Here is a 15978-nt window from a genome sequence, read left to right as displayed (position 1 = left end):
CTTGAGCTTGTTGGGCTTTACACATTGTGAGCCTGTGAACAAAACCGTCCCGTTTTGTTCCTTGGTCTTTACACTCCCCCACAAACTTGGAGTGGGTGGTACACCAACGCCAAGTTTGGCTCTAAGATACTCAAATGGTCTCTGTCGAAGAGATTTGGTGAGTATATCAGCTAGTTGTAGGTGTGTCGGAATGTGGTTGACCATGAGATCTTTGAAGGCGACTTGCTCATGAACATAGTGGTAGTGTGTGGCAAAGTGTTTGGTTCGAGCATGAAAGCTCGGATTTGCAGTGAGATAAACAGAAGAAAGATTATCACAGTAGAGTTCCGGTGTTGTATGCTATTGAGTCCCCAAAGTCATGAAGCAGGTTGACGATCCAAGTGATTTCAGATGCCGCTTCAGACATGGCTCTGTATTCAGTTTCACTGGAGCTTTTAGAGACAGTTTGCTGCTTCTTGGATGACCAAGAGATCAGATTGTGTCCAAGGAAAGTGCAAAATCTGCCCGTGGAGCGGCTAGTCGAGGGACAACCGGAGTAATCATTGTCACTATATGCGTGCAGCTTGTAACATGTGTTTCTGTAAAACGAGACTCCCATAGTAGTTGTGCCCTTGATGTATCGAAGGATCCTTTTGAGAAGATTGAAATCAGATATTGAGGGAGCATGCATCTTTTGGCATACAAAGTTAATGGCAAACTGCAGGTCTGGTCTTGTTAATGTCAAATACTGCAGTCGTCCTGCTAAGCTACGAAAGTATTTAGGATTTGCAAACAGAACACATTGATGTGGCATTTTGTTAAGTTTCTGCGGAAGTGGTGTAGCCACTAACGCACATGTTGACTAACGCACATGTTGACATAGCCACTAAGCAAACATGATCCGGATGGTTTTTGTCAATAAATCCAGCTGGCTGCTTCATGTAGACTGTTTCATTAAGGTCACCATGTAAAAAAGCATTTTTCACATCCATTTGCTTTATCTCCCAGTTCATTATTGTAGCAAAATGGAGAACCACTCTAACTGTTTCAGTCCTCACAACAGGACTGTAGGTTTCAAGGTAATCAATGTCTTCCTCTTGTTTGAATGCTTAAGTAACTAATCTAGCTTTGTATTTGTCCAATGTGCCATCTGCCTTGAGTTTGACTCTAAAAACCCATTTGGAGCCTAAGACATGCATGTTAGGTGTTGGAGGGACTAGTGAGAAGGAGTTTGCTTTTTTGCAATTGTTCATTTCCTCATTAATTGCTGCTGTCCAATTCGGATCTTTTAAAGCAGCTGTTACAGTTTCTGGTTTAGGATATGCAACCTTTTGAGTGAGAAGTACATTTCGAGGGTTCGGTTTGGAGATCCCTGTCTTGGAGCGTGTGATCATTGGGTGAGTTGGCGCTTCTGTAGAGGAAATGTCATTCTCTGCATTGATACTTAACTCTGCATTTTCGACTGAAAGGTCCATATTGGAAACTAACGAATGAGAGTTGTTGCCTATAGGAACAAGATCTATGCTTGCCGTACACCCAGAACTCTCAGCATCAGTCCCTTGGAGTGGTTCAGCCGTTACTCTTGCAGATGTAACATTACTGACATCATTTGCAAGGACTACCGTCTCAGGGAGAGTCGGAGTTGTAGGGTGAGTCGGAGTTGTAGGGTGAGTCGGAGTTGCAAAAGCATGAATAGGGACATCCATATGATCAAGAATAGTAGAACCATTTGAAAACGCCTTGAGCCAAGCTCCATACAGAGGTGTAGGTGTTGATTGCTGGATATAGCTGTAGGTGCTTGCAAATGGAAAACATGTCTCGTTAAAGATCACATGACGACTTAAATATACATGCCCATTTGGACGATAGTAACATCGATGTCCTTTGTATTTCTCAGTATAACCAATAAAAACACATTTGAGAAAGCGTAGATCGAACTTGTTGTGAGCATATGATCTCAAGGTGGGAAAACATGCACAACCAAAGAATCTAAGAGCAGAGTAGACTGGTTCTTTGCCAAAGAGAGCTTCATATGGACTTGTATTTCCTGCAAGTGCATTAGTTGGCAGCAGATTGCAGAGAAAATTTGAGGTGAAGAAGGCTTCTACCCAAAAAATTTGTGGAGTTGCACTTTTAAACCTCAAAGTGAGTGCCATTTCTATCAACTGTCTGTGCTTCCTCTCTGCTATTCCGTTTTGTTGCAGAGTGTGATGACATGAGACAAAATGTTGAATTCCAGCAGTTTGTAATTGCGTTAAGAAACTTTGACTTATGAATTCACCTCCACCATCTGATTGAAAGGTTCCAATTTTTGTTTGCAGCAAATTTTCAACAAGAAGCTGGTACTTGATGAAGGTAGAACAGAAGTAAGATTTTTTCTTTAAAGGATAAAGCCAACAATATCTGGAGAAGTTGTCAATAAACACTGCATAAAATCTGAATCCTTGAATTGAAGAAACAGGAGAAGGACCCCAGAGATCACAGTGGATTCTCTATAAAGGTCTTGTAGAAATAAAAGTAGAAGAACTAAATGGCAATCTTGAACTCTTCCCAAGCTGACATGACTCACACACCTTGCTGGTACTTTTATTAACTTGAATTGCCTTATTTGCAGATAGAAGATGAAGAACTTGCTGATTTGGATGTCCCAATCTCTGATGCCATACTTCATCACTTGTTTTGACTTGTCTGGTTGAGTAGTACATCTGATATTTAGGATCATCCACCTTGTATAAGCCCTTACTTTCCCTTCCCTTTGTCAGAACCTTGCGTGTTGCTTTGTTCTGTATGACAACATCGTCAAAATCAAATGAAACTTTACATGGATAATCTTTAGTCAATTTTGACACTGACAATAAGGATTTCGCAATTTCAGGACTCACTAATACATCTTTGAGAGGAAGGTTACCTGATGTTGAAGGAAGGTTAGCATAACCGACATGAGTGATAGGAATAAAGTTCCCATCACTTTCCATGACCATATTTGAACCATGATATGGTTGAGCTTGCTTCAGACGCTAAGTGGAACTGGTGATGTGAGCTGTTGCAGCAGAGTCCGGATACCAGCTGTTGTCCTCTGTGACATCAGTGATGTGAAGAGCCGAGAAAGCAGCAGCGTTGATTGCAGGTTGTGCAGGTTGCTGATACTCTTCATCAACGGTACAAGCATTCAAACGCATTGTGTCCCCGTTTGCTACAGATTTGACAAGTTGGTTTCTCATTTGTGTTGACAGTAGGTCGGGACAAACTTGAGGATGAGAATTGCTGATGAAAACCTCGTCCTCTGCCTCTGTTACCGCGTCCCCTGTTTTGATAACCCGATGACCTTGTCGTGTTGAAGGCAAGATGTGGAGAGACATCAGATGAGACAGAGTATCCCTGAAGTCTATCATCATAACCGGTGAGATGAGAGACTACATTATCGTAAGTAGGCTCAGGGCATCGATCCATAGAGTCCTCAATGATAGTAATGATAGGTTCGTACTCACGACCTAAACCGCTTAGAGCTGCAAATATCTTCATCTTCTCACTAACTGGATCTCCTATAGAGTCCAACTGGTCACATATATCTTTAATTCCTCTAAGATAGTCAAACATGCTCTTATCTAGTTTTTCAGCGTTTTGTAGACGTTTTTGTAACTCAAACAGCCTAGAGGACGACGTGCGATTAAAGTGAGAGATCAAAGTTTCCCATACCTCTTGAGCTGTTGTAGATCCTACCAGTAGTCGCAGGACATTCTCAGTCATAGAGCCAAGCAGCCACGCCTTAACAACTTGGTCAAATCTGGACAAACTCTCAAAGTCTGGATTTAGGATGTCTTCGGCTTTGCCGTATTTGTTGTTGCGGATGGGGATTGTTTCATCAGGTGGTTTGGCAGCGCCATTGACAAAGCCGAGAAGATCTTGAGTACGCAGAAACGATTCAAACTGGGACTTCCAAATAATATAGTTTTGCTCTGTGAGCTTTATGGTGACACAGTTTGAGATGTGTAAAGAAGGTGAAGAGTAGGGTTCCATGGTTCCGTCCATGGCTCTGATACCATGAAGAAAGTAACAGAGAGTATGAAAGATTGTTTCCTTTATTATTCAATCCTTAAGGAAGATGATTACAAGAGGTTCTCTTATATAGAGTTACATGAGATTAAACCTAGATTCTAGATTGTTCTTCTAGTCAACCAGCTGTGAGAGATTGTTGACTGTCACGTGACATCATCTTCATCATCTGGTCCCAACTCCTCAAACCAATTGTGCAATGTCACTGTTGTACTATGTAAGGATGTTGGCTTCTCTGTTAACACCTCTTTGTCATTTGCAGGTAGCCGTTGCACACTCTTAGACTCTTGTTCACTGGGATTGAGCTTGTTGGGCTTTACACATTGTGAGCCTGTGAACAAAATGGTATCGTTTTGTTCCTTGGTCTTTACAGTTTATAGGTAATGATTACAAGGAGGTGATGGATTCTCACTTCTCGAGGTCATCAATTTTTAGGTATTAAACCTGTAGTGGTGTGTGATGGAAACTACAATTACAAGATGAAACACTAATTTACATATAAGCCAACAGGGAAGTCGCCAGGAAATGGTTTTTAAACTCAAGAGAAGTGTGTTTGATCAAAAAAAAAAACTCAAGAGAAGTGTTGGTTAAATAAATGGTGAATTAGCTGAGTAGCCAAAAAAAAAACTAACAAATAATATAGCCATCTATTCAAAAAAATTAGAAAAGTAGGATCAAGGGTAGGGTAAATTACTATTTTGGGTTTTTGGTTTCAGGGTAGTAGTGGATAGGGATGGACGTCGGTGGTGGTGGACGATGGTCCGACGGCGATCCGGTGATATTCCGGTGGCGGTCCGGCGGTTCTCCGGCGATGATCCGGCGGTTCTCCTGTGGTGGTCCGCGCGGTTCTCCTGCGGTGGTCCGACGGTTTTTTGGCGGTGGTCCGACGGTTCTCCTGCGGTTCTCCAGTGATAGTGGTTGGAGGAAATCTAAACCCTAAAGGATAGTACATTAAGAACCCTAATGGTGATGGTGGTAAAGAGATGGTGGTGATGTTGGTGGTGGTAGAGGGTAAAGGTGATGGTGGCAAGGTGATAAGGATGGTGGTGGTAGAAAGGATAAAATGGTATATAATATAGATAATATAGAATATTCTGTTTTATAATGGTTAGAGTAGTTAGTGAATGAATTATAATTTTTTTGTATGTTATTTATGCCAATTTCTCTTAAATAAATAACACTACAGATTTGTACGATCTTAGGTAAAAGAAAAAAAAAAAACAGAAAGCAATATTTTAGTACCACAAAGCAATATAAAAAAAAAGAGTATTAATGACAATCAAAGATTCCTCCCATCAGTTACTACACAAAAGATCACCAAACTGTCACACATAATGTACACTGAGAACCTGCAAAAGAAGATAATATCTCAATGGCCCTTGCTTCGTGGATCTTCAGAGTGCATGGCATTGTAGTCTTTTGTATAAACCCGGTGCCTCCTCTCCCGCGCATATAAAACCCAAAACACCAAAGACAACATTACGCCTGCAGACACCAATACAAGACCCACATAGATCCACTTTGTGTATCTCTTCAGTCCCGGGCAATGATCCCTCTCTATATCAGTGAATGTAGACCTCACGAAGTCACACCCTTGCAGGTCTGCCAAGAACGGACCATACCGGTATAGACCATAGCTTACATTAACTGCTGCAGCCATCTGGTTGTAAAGCTTAGGAGTCAAACGTCCCTGTGTGCTGCATGTTCCCGGTGTTACAATTTGGCAAGTGAAGTTCTTCCACACCTGCATAAATACCGAATCATAAGACAGACTGTGATACAAATTCTACACTACTTTTAAGAATGTTCTGCATTCAATTTGAATATTTTGATTTCAATTTCTAGTTGTGATTTTGAAAATTTAGAAATATACAGATGGAATCATAGATTTACCGCAGTAGCATTGTTCAGATGGACCTCACCAGGCTGGCACTGTTTGTCTGACAGATCAGCGTTGAAGGGGTTACAGAGAAGGGGCATTAGAGGACCCGACTGGTTGTAATACAAGGGCCGAAGTTGAGGTGGCAAGTTCCTGTTGGCCATGTTGCTGATGGCAGTGTCAAGAAGGTTGACCAACTGGTATGTCACAAGCTTAGTCCGAGTCAATGTTTCTCTCGCGGTTGCATTATCAACACATGGTAGAATATCGTCTAGAGCCGTGTGTGCTGTTGGGTGTTGGACCCATTGGTCCATGGCAACACATGTATCCCCTACAACGCTGACAAAGTAGACGAAGTTTTTTTTTAGCTTTCAATGCATTTGAGTAAGACAAAATGGTAGAGAGGGAACAGAACTCACTTGTGTAGAAGCAGAAATCCACCACACAAGATGAAGGTACCCGTGACGAGAATCCAACCAAGAATCACCAACCTAACCATTGATAATCACAAACACAATTTCAACACGAGATTGGAACCATCGTAAACGGGAACATAAGAATGAGACTTCACTCACGTGTACACAAGGCACTGCAGTCCAAAGATAGAGAGAACTGTGAAAAAAAAAATCACCAAGTTAAGTGCTTGCTGGGAGTTTTAATCAAATATTAATCTCTAGACATTTGCTGATGCATATAACTAGACGACTTAGGACTTACGAAATCCAATAAATGCAAGGAAAAGCATCACGGCAGCGATGATGACGAGCGCAAGTCTCCTGCAATAAATAGAGACACAAATTATATAAAAGCAAAAAGGTGAAAACAGATGAAAAAATAACAATATGGTACTGGATTTGTTACATGTTGTCTAAGACATTTTGAATCTTGTCTTGGTTCTCCATTGTTTTGACAGAAAGAGTTGTGGCGGAGGAGTTAATCTTTCCCTGTATGTTATCAATGCTCGCCAGAACATCCTTTGGCAGAATGGTGGATTGCACATCCACCTTCTTAGCAGCGTTGAGATAATCTGACACATTCCTGAGGTTTTCTGACGTGAGGTTTGCCTGACTCACCACATAGTCCAAAGTATCGGTTGTGCTAGCATGAAATTTCCCTTGACCCGTGTAAAGGAAAACACATCCTATTCTGGAATATCAAACACAAGATACCGCAGTCAACTCCAGAAATTAACCGCTAGAAACAAGGGTGAGCAAAGTAAAAGAGACTAGTAATGAGAATTACATTGCTGCAATTGTGAACAATATGAGGAGGATAAGGGACAGAGCATAAGCAATCCGAGAATAGCCGTAAGGTTGACGGGCACAGCAGCAATAACAAAGGCAAATCAGAGACAACGATAGCCCGAAGAAGACAAACCAGACTAATGCAATTATAATGAAAGGCGCTGCCGTATAACCAACAGACTGCATCACAACCAAACAATGAGAGAGTTTGTTTTGGTCAAAATTTTATAGCAGTATATGAAAACTCTAGCCATTGGTTTCAAACATCTTTCATTCATATAAGCACAAAACTGATTCAGACAAGAAGAGGCTAGTTATGAATGCTAATCCAGTTTCATAAAGATGAAAAATTTATCCATTGTTTTCAAAAATCTTTCATCCATATTAGCACGACACTGTACCAATCAAGAAGGCTAGCTAAGTATCCTAATTTTTTCATTGAGCATAAAAAATAAATACACCTCAAAACAATCAAACTTCACTTACCCAGAGTTTTGATAGTAAAGATCATAACTTTAAATCAAAATACAGGAATCTAAGAAGAACCCAAACCAAACCCAAATAGTCTGGGACCTAATCCATTGATTAATTCATAGTGAAGCATAATAATTACACCTCCCTAGCCAATCTTTACTAAAGATCGAAACTTAAGCCAAAATTCAGGAATCTAAGAAGAACCCAAGGCAACATGAAGCATACCCAACAAGGAACGAGAGAGATTACATACACCCAACAAAAGAAAAGTTTTGGACCACAGAAAAAAAGACTCACAGTCCAATAATGAGAATTGCTTATATTCCATCCACCAGTGTAAAGCTTGAAATCATCTTGAGGATCTTTTCTTTTGGTTCTCTTTGCAGCCAAAATCAAAGATGAGTTTACTCCAGTTTCCTCTGCAATAACTCTTTCTATTACACTTATTGTTGTCCTGGTCCATTCTTCTACACCTCCTTCTTCTTCCTTCTTACCAAACCCTTAAAAACAATCCAAACCCCTTAAGAACTTGAATCGATACGTTTAATAAATGAAGTACATTTAAAAAATATATCTGTGACAGTAGTATTTTTTACCAGTAAACGATGTTGCAGTGGCGACAAGAAGAAGCGAAGAAAGAATACACAACACTAATTTAGATCTGGAACACAACATTATGTTTGGTTTTCCTTTTTTTTTTTTTTGCTCTCTCTGTTTTTTTTTTTTTTTTTTTGTCAAGATTAATGTTTATTCTTGATGATCGTGTTTGAGAAACAATGGGGTCACGTTAAGAACACGATTGATTTTGAGAGCTCGCTTGACGCGGTTCTCTTCTTCTCTTCCTCGAATCATCGGCGTTTTCATTATTGATTTTTTTTATATAAGTTTCAAATCAATTTTCTTAATAATAGTTTTAATCTGCATTTTGTAAAGTAATTCAATCTTTTTTTAATTTAAAAGATGTTCCATCGCATATAATTCTCTTAAATAAAAGCATTAATTTTCTTTTCTTTTCTTTTCTTTTCTTTTCTTTTCTTTTCTTTTTTTAAGAAAAAAAATCAGGAATAGAATATTTTGGTTGTGTTTAAAACTTGTTGTATAATTAAATTAGTAGAAACTTAACAATGATTTTTCTAAGTAATATGCCCACGCGTCACAAAAGCAAATCTTTGAGAATAAAGACTTGTTGTTGGAGCCTGGAGGTGACAGTGATATTTAATCTTTTTGAGCACAACTGTCCTCTTTATTTATTAATTTAATTGATGTTCCTTTATTCTAATTTTCAATGTGGTAAAATATCTTCGGATACGTATTTCTGATTGTGAGTATAATGTATCACACTCTCTGTTCGGGTCGAATTTCGTATTCAGTAGACAATTCCAAGAAGGTGAACATTTGGAATATCCACTGAGAAGTTAACATGTGTTCTCCATCTCGAGTAGTACGTTATCTTATCTCCAATAGCTATAAATATAAACGATTGAATTTGTTCTTACAACGATTCATCATACCACTGACGAACGAACATGTGTTCATCTTTGAATAGTTACTCACATGTTATCTTTTGTTTTTTGGTCTTACCTGATTTTTTTTCTTTTTGATTTTGCAACAAAATCATAGAGTTAATTGACAACATCATACCACTAGATTATAATTTTTCACTTTATTGTCAAATTTTTATTTTTTAAAGACAAATTACAAAACTACTAAAATCCAACAAAAAAAAAATACAGAGATGACAAAATATATGAGATCTAATCAGAAGCAAAACGGACTAACAGAAATACAAAATAGCTAAAATGGATTCGTCATAGAATTTTAAATCTTTTTTATATTTTTCGACTTCGTAAATTACTCTCTCTCTTTTAAAATATATGATGTTTTAAGTAAAAGGAGGCAGATTAAGAAAATACTATTTTAAAAAAGTTCAATCAATCATAAACAAAACTGTATAATATAAAATATTAAATTAATCTAAAAGTTGCATAGAAACTTGAAAATATCATATATTATAAAATAAAATAAATTATCTAAAACATTTTATATTATAAAACAGAAGGAGTACAATAATACTAGTGTTTAAGTTTAGTGTATTTTTTTAATCTCTTTTAAGTTTAGTGTTAATTATGATAAGTGATGAATTTTACCATTTTTATAATTTAGTAATTAGTACGCCAGATGTTTTTAATTCAAGGATAAACTTCTCAGTTCTACTGTTTTTAATCCATACGATAAGGTAGAATGATTGATAATTTTACAGAATTATTCAGGTTTCTTAGTTGACTGGGTTATGTAAACCAACGTGTTCGCAATTATCTGTCTTTCGAACTTTTTTATAATTTGCTTTATATTCTTTTTCTTTTCTGACAACACATTACTTTCTTTTTCTCACTAAAAACAATTCTAAATGTACATGTTAGCAAAAAGTTATATGTGCACATGTTAGCAAACAATTCTAAATGCACATGTTAGCGTTTATTTATTGTGTTAATGGCTTGGCTTCATCTAATGTCCCCCATCCTAATAAAATACCTAAGCAATTCATGTGCCAACTTGATATGTAATTAGATTTTTTTGTTAAAAAGATATAAAGTTTCGGCAAACGCTTAACGATTTTTTTTTCCGAAAAATATATAAAAGGAATGTTTATCTGGATCAAAATATATGCGAGCCATATAAATTTTGCAGGATTAAGAAAAAAATGTGTTACTCATGGTGTGTTGCTTCAAAGAAACGCAAATAGGTACTATGCTTAAAACTATAGAAATATTTCCATATTAGAGCACACTTTGAAGCATTTTGCCATGCAAAAATGCCTTAAAAGTTAAAAGACTTCAGACTAAATAAAAATGCAAGAAAAAACATCATAATGAGACACCTAGCAAGTTAAAAACCCGTATCATCTGTATAAGAGATATGAAAAGGATTCTCCTTTATTACTAAATATTTGATTGCTAACATATTAGGAACATTCTTATTATACTTCTAGAGGTTCCTCCTCTCTACATGTATAAATATGTATTGTATTCTTTGTAATAATATACAAGACATTCTCTCTACATGATATCAAGAGCCTGGAACTTTTTTTTCTTCTTTTTCGTCTCTCAGATCTTCTTTTCTTCCTTACTTCGTTTTCTTCCTTCTTTCTTTTCTTTCGTCTTTCCTTTCTTCTCATCATGGCTGCCGCAGAACCTGTTGACACCACATCCTCTCTTCTCAAAATCAACATGATGAATGTAACCAAACTTACCGCTACCAACTACATGACTTGGAGCCTTCAGGTTCACTCTCTTCAGGATGGCTGCGATCTTGCAGGCTACATTGATGGCTCGTCAGTTCTGTCTGATCAAAACATCACCACAGGTGCCCAGATCACACCAAATCCTGCATACGGCAAATGGCGCCGCCAAGGCAAACTTATTTATAGTGGTATTCTTGGCACCTTGTCTTCTTCGATCCAATCTGTAGTCTCAAAGACTGCAACCTCTGCTGAGATGTGGAAGAAGATCTCTGCCACTTATGATAACCCCAGTTGGGGTCATGTCCAACAATTTCGGATTCAGCTGAAGCACAACACAAAAGGCGAAAAATCCATTGACGTTTTATCTTCAGGGGTTAACCACCCGCTTCGATCAACTTGACCTTCTTGGCAAACCGATTGAACCAGAGGATCAAATTGAGTTCATTCTTGATGGACTCCCGGAGGGGTACAAATCTGCCATTGATCAAATGGAAAGCAGGGATACTCCTCCGTCCGTCACTGAGATCCATGCGAAGCTACTCAACAAGGAAGCCAAACTAATGGCTACTTCTTCCTCCCTCCCCATGTCAGCACCGATCTCTACAAATGTTGCTACCTCTCGGTCTCGACACTATCAAGGTAAGCAGAATCAACGCTCTACTCAGAATTGGCAGAACAACAACTCACAACAATATCCCAATCAAAAACAAGATAATTGGATGACAAGAGGGTACCAAGGCCGCTGTCAACTCTGTGGTGTATATGGTCACAATGCTAAACGTTGCCAGCAACTCCAACACCACCTCGGTGGATACAACAACAACCAAATGACACCACAATTTCATCCCTGGCAACCACGAGCAAACCTGTTCATGGGAAACGCGTCTAGTGCAAGTCCTTGGGTAATGGACAGTGGAGTGACTCACCATATGACAAGTGATCTGCAAAATCTCTCCCTCCATCATCCATACAATGGCAACAACAATGTTCTTCTTGGTGACGGTAATGGTATCTCCATAACGCACATTGGTTCACTATCCCTACTCTCTTCTACCTTACCTTCAAAACCTTTATTTTTAACCAACGATTTGTGTGGTCCACACATTCGCAAAAAATCTCATTTCCGTTTACCGCCTGTGTAATGCTAACAAAGTCTCTGTGGAATTCTTTTCTGCGCCTTTTCAGATGAAGGATATGTTCTCGGGTGTCCCGTTAATCCGCAGCAAGAATAAGGATGAGCTATATGAATGGCCACTATCCTCCTCTACCATCACATCTTTCTTCGCCACAACCACATCAAAGCCATCGATATCTGATTGGCATCATCGCTTAGGACATCCCTCCCTTTATATTCTCAAAAATGTTCTTTCTCTTTTTTCTCTTCCGTATTTGCAATTTGTAACATCACCTTCATTATGTCTGGATTGCTCTATCAATAAAACACGCAAACTGCCTTTTCTGAATCCACAATTGTCTCCACCAGACCTTTCGAATACATTTTCTCGGATGTTTGGTCATCCCTAATTCCTTCCATCGACAACTACAAATATTATGGTGTTTTCATTGATCACTACACACGGTACACATGGCTCTACCTCTCTAAACAAAGTCACAAGTTCCTGAAACTTTCCTACCGTTCAAAGCCCTCGTCAAAAACCGCTTCAGCACCAAGATTGGTACGCTTTACTTTGAAAAAGGTGGTGAGTATATTGCTCTCCGACCTTTTCTTGCGTCCACTGGGATCTCTCATTTCACCTCTTCACCTCACACTCCAGAACACAATAGAGTCTCCGAATGGAAGCACAAACTCTTCTCTCTCACGCTGGTATCCTAAAGACGTATTGGACATTCGCTTTCGCTGCTGCCGTCTACCTCATTAATCGCCTCCCTACTACGGTCCTTAATATGACATCACCGTTTCAGAATCTCTTTGATGCTCCTCCCAACTACATCAAGCTCCGTTCATTTGGCTGCTTATGCTTTCCGTTGCTCCGCCCATGCAATAACAACAAACTCGAAGATCGATCAACACCATGTGTCTTCATTGGCTACTTTCCGACTTAAAGTGATTATTTCTGCCTTCAGCCCAGTTCTAGTCGCATATACACGTCTCGCCATGTCAAATTTGATGAGCAAATATACCCATTTAAAACTCTTCATCTTTCGCTGCCAGTTCTCTCCATATCATCCTCCCATACCACCCCTGAAGTCACCAAAATTCCAATCCTTTGGACGTTCATACATTTCCTGCCGACACCCACAAACACGATTCCTCCGGCTTCTCCGGCTACGCAACAAGTCGCACCTGCTACGAACTCCACAACCACCATTGTTACATCATCTTAGGTACGAACCTCTATTTAATCTACTTTATCTTGAATGGATTCACCAGAAACAGGCCCAAAAAACGACCCAAGCCCATCTCTCACTTCAAGCCCATCGAACCAGCCCCAAACTGAAACATCCCCTGCACCAACCACTTCTTCGTCTGATGCATCATCCGCCTCCCCTGAAACTTCTACGTCATTGTCCTCCACCACAGTTCAACCTAGTCCTACCACACACCAACCCACTCCAGTCCCCTCCTCGTCCTCTTCTTCCGATGGCACTCTACCTACCGCTGGAAAAAAACATTTTCAAACCCAATCCCAAATACAACCTTTCAATGAGAATCTCCCCTCACATTCCCCTAGAACCACAGACTGTGAACCAGGCGTTAAAGGATAAACGATGGAGAGGAGCCATGTCTGAGGAGATTGATGCATTTTCTCCTAATGGCACAATGGATTTGGTCCCTCGTTAACCTCAACACAATGTTATTGGCTGTAAGTGGATTTACAAAAATAAATTTCATTCCAGTGGTGCTTATAAGAGGTGCAAAGCTCGATCAGTCGCCAAAGGTTACAATCAAGAATATGGTGGTGATTATACTGATACATTTAGTCCCATCATCAAATCCACCACCATTCGCATGGTCCTTGAAATTGTTGTCTCAAAGTCATGGCCGATACAACATGGAGCAACCTCCTGGCTTCATCGATTCAGACAAACCAACTCATGTCTGTAAACTTAACAAAGCAATCTATGGACTCAAGCAGGCTTCCCGTGCTTGGTACACTGAATTGAAAACCTACTTACTTAGTGTTGGATTTCACAACTCACTCTCCGATACTTTTTTGTTTGTTCTGAGGCAAGGTCAGCACTATATCTACTTATTGGTATATGTAGATGACATTTTGGTTACAAAAAGTAGTAAAGAAGGGATTACCAAAGTGCTCACACTCCTCTCTGATCGGTTCTTTGTCAAACACATGAAAGATTTGAACTATTTTATCGGTCTTGAGGCGTACCAGACAGATGATGGCCTACACTTATGTTGACGGAAGTACATCGTTGATCTCCTCTATCGCTACAATATGCAAAATGCTAAACCTGTCAGCACACCAATGTCGTCTCATCTGAAGCTCACCTTATATTCTGGCGTTGCTCGTGAATGGACCGGCGACACGGACGACTACGCTTCCACCAATGGTTGCATCATCTACATTGGTAGTCACCCCATTTCCTGGACTGCTAAGAAACAACGCGGTATTGCTCGCTCATCCACTGAAGCCGAGTATTGGGCTGTAGAGAATACTGCAGCTGAAATAAGTGGGGTCTGTAAAGTTCACTGAGCTCGGCATCATCTTACTAACTTGTAACACCCGCGACTAAAACTCTGCGTTTTGGGGGTGGGTGTCGATCGACACCCAGGTGGTGTCGGTCGACACCACTTATTTCTGGTTCGTCCAGATTGACATAATTGTCAATTTTTGGTTGGTTTGGTTTAGGGAAAACCATGGAACCGAGATATTAAAGTGAGAAAACGACCTAGGTCGTGTGTTTGTTTTGTCTTGGTTGCCGTTTATCGTTTTTGAGAGAAGAAGGGAGAAAACATTGTTCTTGAGCCTTTGGAGAGAGTTTGTGAGATTTGAAGGCGTTTTTGGAGAGATCTTGCTGAGAGAGTTAAGATCCAGGGCTAGAGACGTGTTAGAAGCTTGCTAGGAAGGTTGGATTCATTGCTGTTGGTCTGAATCTTCCTGTAAAGAGGTGAGTGCATGACTATGGCTGATCTAATCCTTTGATTCCTTGTTCTTGCTTGTTTGTTGTTGTTGTTGTGTGTTTTTCTTGTTGGGATTAATTGCTACAGGTTCCTACGGATGTATATGGATTGGTTTTTGAGTATTGGACGATTTGGAGGAGGTTGGAAGCGAGATTCGACTCTCGGCTTCGAGCAGATCATGGTTGCAGAGGGAGTGTCGATCGACACCAATTGGTGTCGGTCGACATCAGCAAAACGGCTTCGATCGACACTATGGGGTAGTGTCGGTCGACACCAAGGCCAGTGTCAGTCGACACCTCCCTTTTAGCGAGATGATGTTTGTTTTCCTGGTTTGTATGTCTTGTTTGTTGATTGTTTGGGACATTGGAATCAATGTTGCTTGTGTGTATAGCCCAGTAGATGGGAGGATTACCTCACTGAGTGTTTATCAAATACTCATGCATCTCAATTTGTGTTTGTGGTGCAGGTAAAGGCAAAGTGTGATCGTGGAATCAAGGCGATGAAGAGGAAGATGTTCTAGGGACTCGATTGGATGTTTTCTGGCATTGTTAGGTTGCTAGAGTTGGGTCTTTAGAACTTGCTAGGTTGCTGGTTCTCTGTTTCTTGTTGTTTGATATTGGAATTGTTATGTTTTGGATATTGATTATTTATTTATTGGATATGTTTGGTTTATTGTTATGGATTATGTTTTCTGCTGTTTGGTTTAATTGTGGTTAGGAGACTAGTGGGTATGGGACCAATAGTTCTAGAGTATTTATTTATATTATTAATATTATTATTATTTTAATAAAAAAAACTGGCCAGGTTGTTTTACAACTAAACCAATTGTCTATTGTGACAATATCGGTGCTACATTTCTCTGTTCCAACCCTATTTTCCACTCAAGGATGAAACACATTTCCGTTGATTACCACTTTGTTCGAGGTCAGATACAACAAGGGGCCTTACGTGTTGCTCACATTCACACCAAGGATCAACTCGCCAATGCTGTAACCAAGCCACTACC

General features: G+C 39.6%; 1 protein-coding gene across 1 annotated transcript; it reads right to left on the bottom strand.

Annotated features, from left to right (window-relative positions):
• Positions 1-5265: 5265 nt before the first annotated feature.
• Positions 5266-8700, bottom strand: LOC104773153 (uncharacterized). The gene is made up of 9 exons (XM_010497729.3): positions 8226-8700; positions 7927-8129; positions 7154-7335; positions 6773-7057; positions 6629-6687; positions 6487-6523; positions 6331-6402; positions 5926-6250; positions 5266-5776 (listed from the first exon to the last, which is right to left on the bottom strand). Exons 1-9 carry the CDS (start codon positions 8302-8304, stop codon positions 5402-5404), a joined length of 1617 nt encoding a protein of 538 aa, XP_010496031.2. The 5' UTR covers positions 8305-8700; the 3' UTR covers positions 5266-5401.
• Between the last annotated feature and the right edge of the window lie 7278 nt (positions 8701-15978).

The sequence above is a fragment of the Camelina sativa genome, chromosome 19, assembly GCF_030686135.1.
Source record: "Camelina sativa cultivar CO46 ecotype springtype chromosome 19, ASM3068613v1".
Lineage (NCBI taxonomy): Eukaryota > Viridiplantae > Streptophyta > Magnoliopsida > Brassicales > Brassicaceae > Camelina > Camelina sativa.
This window is presented reverse-complemented; position numbering and strand designations above follow the sequence as displayed.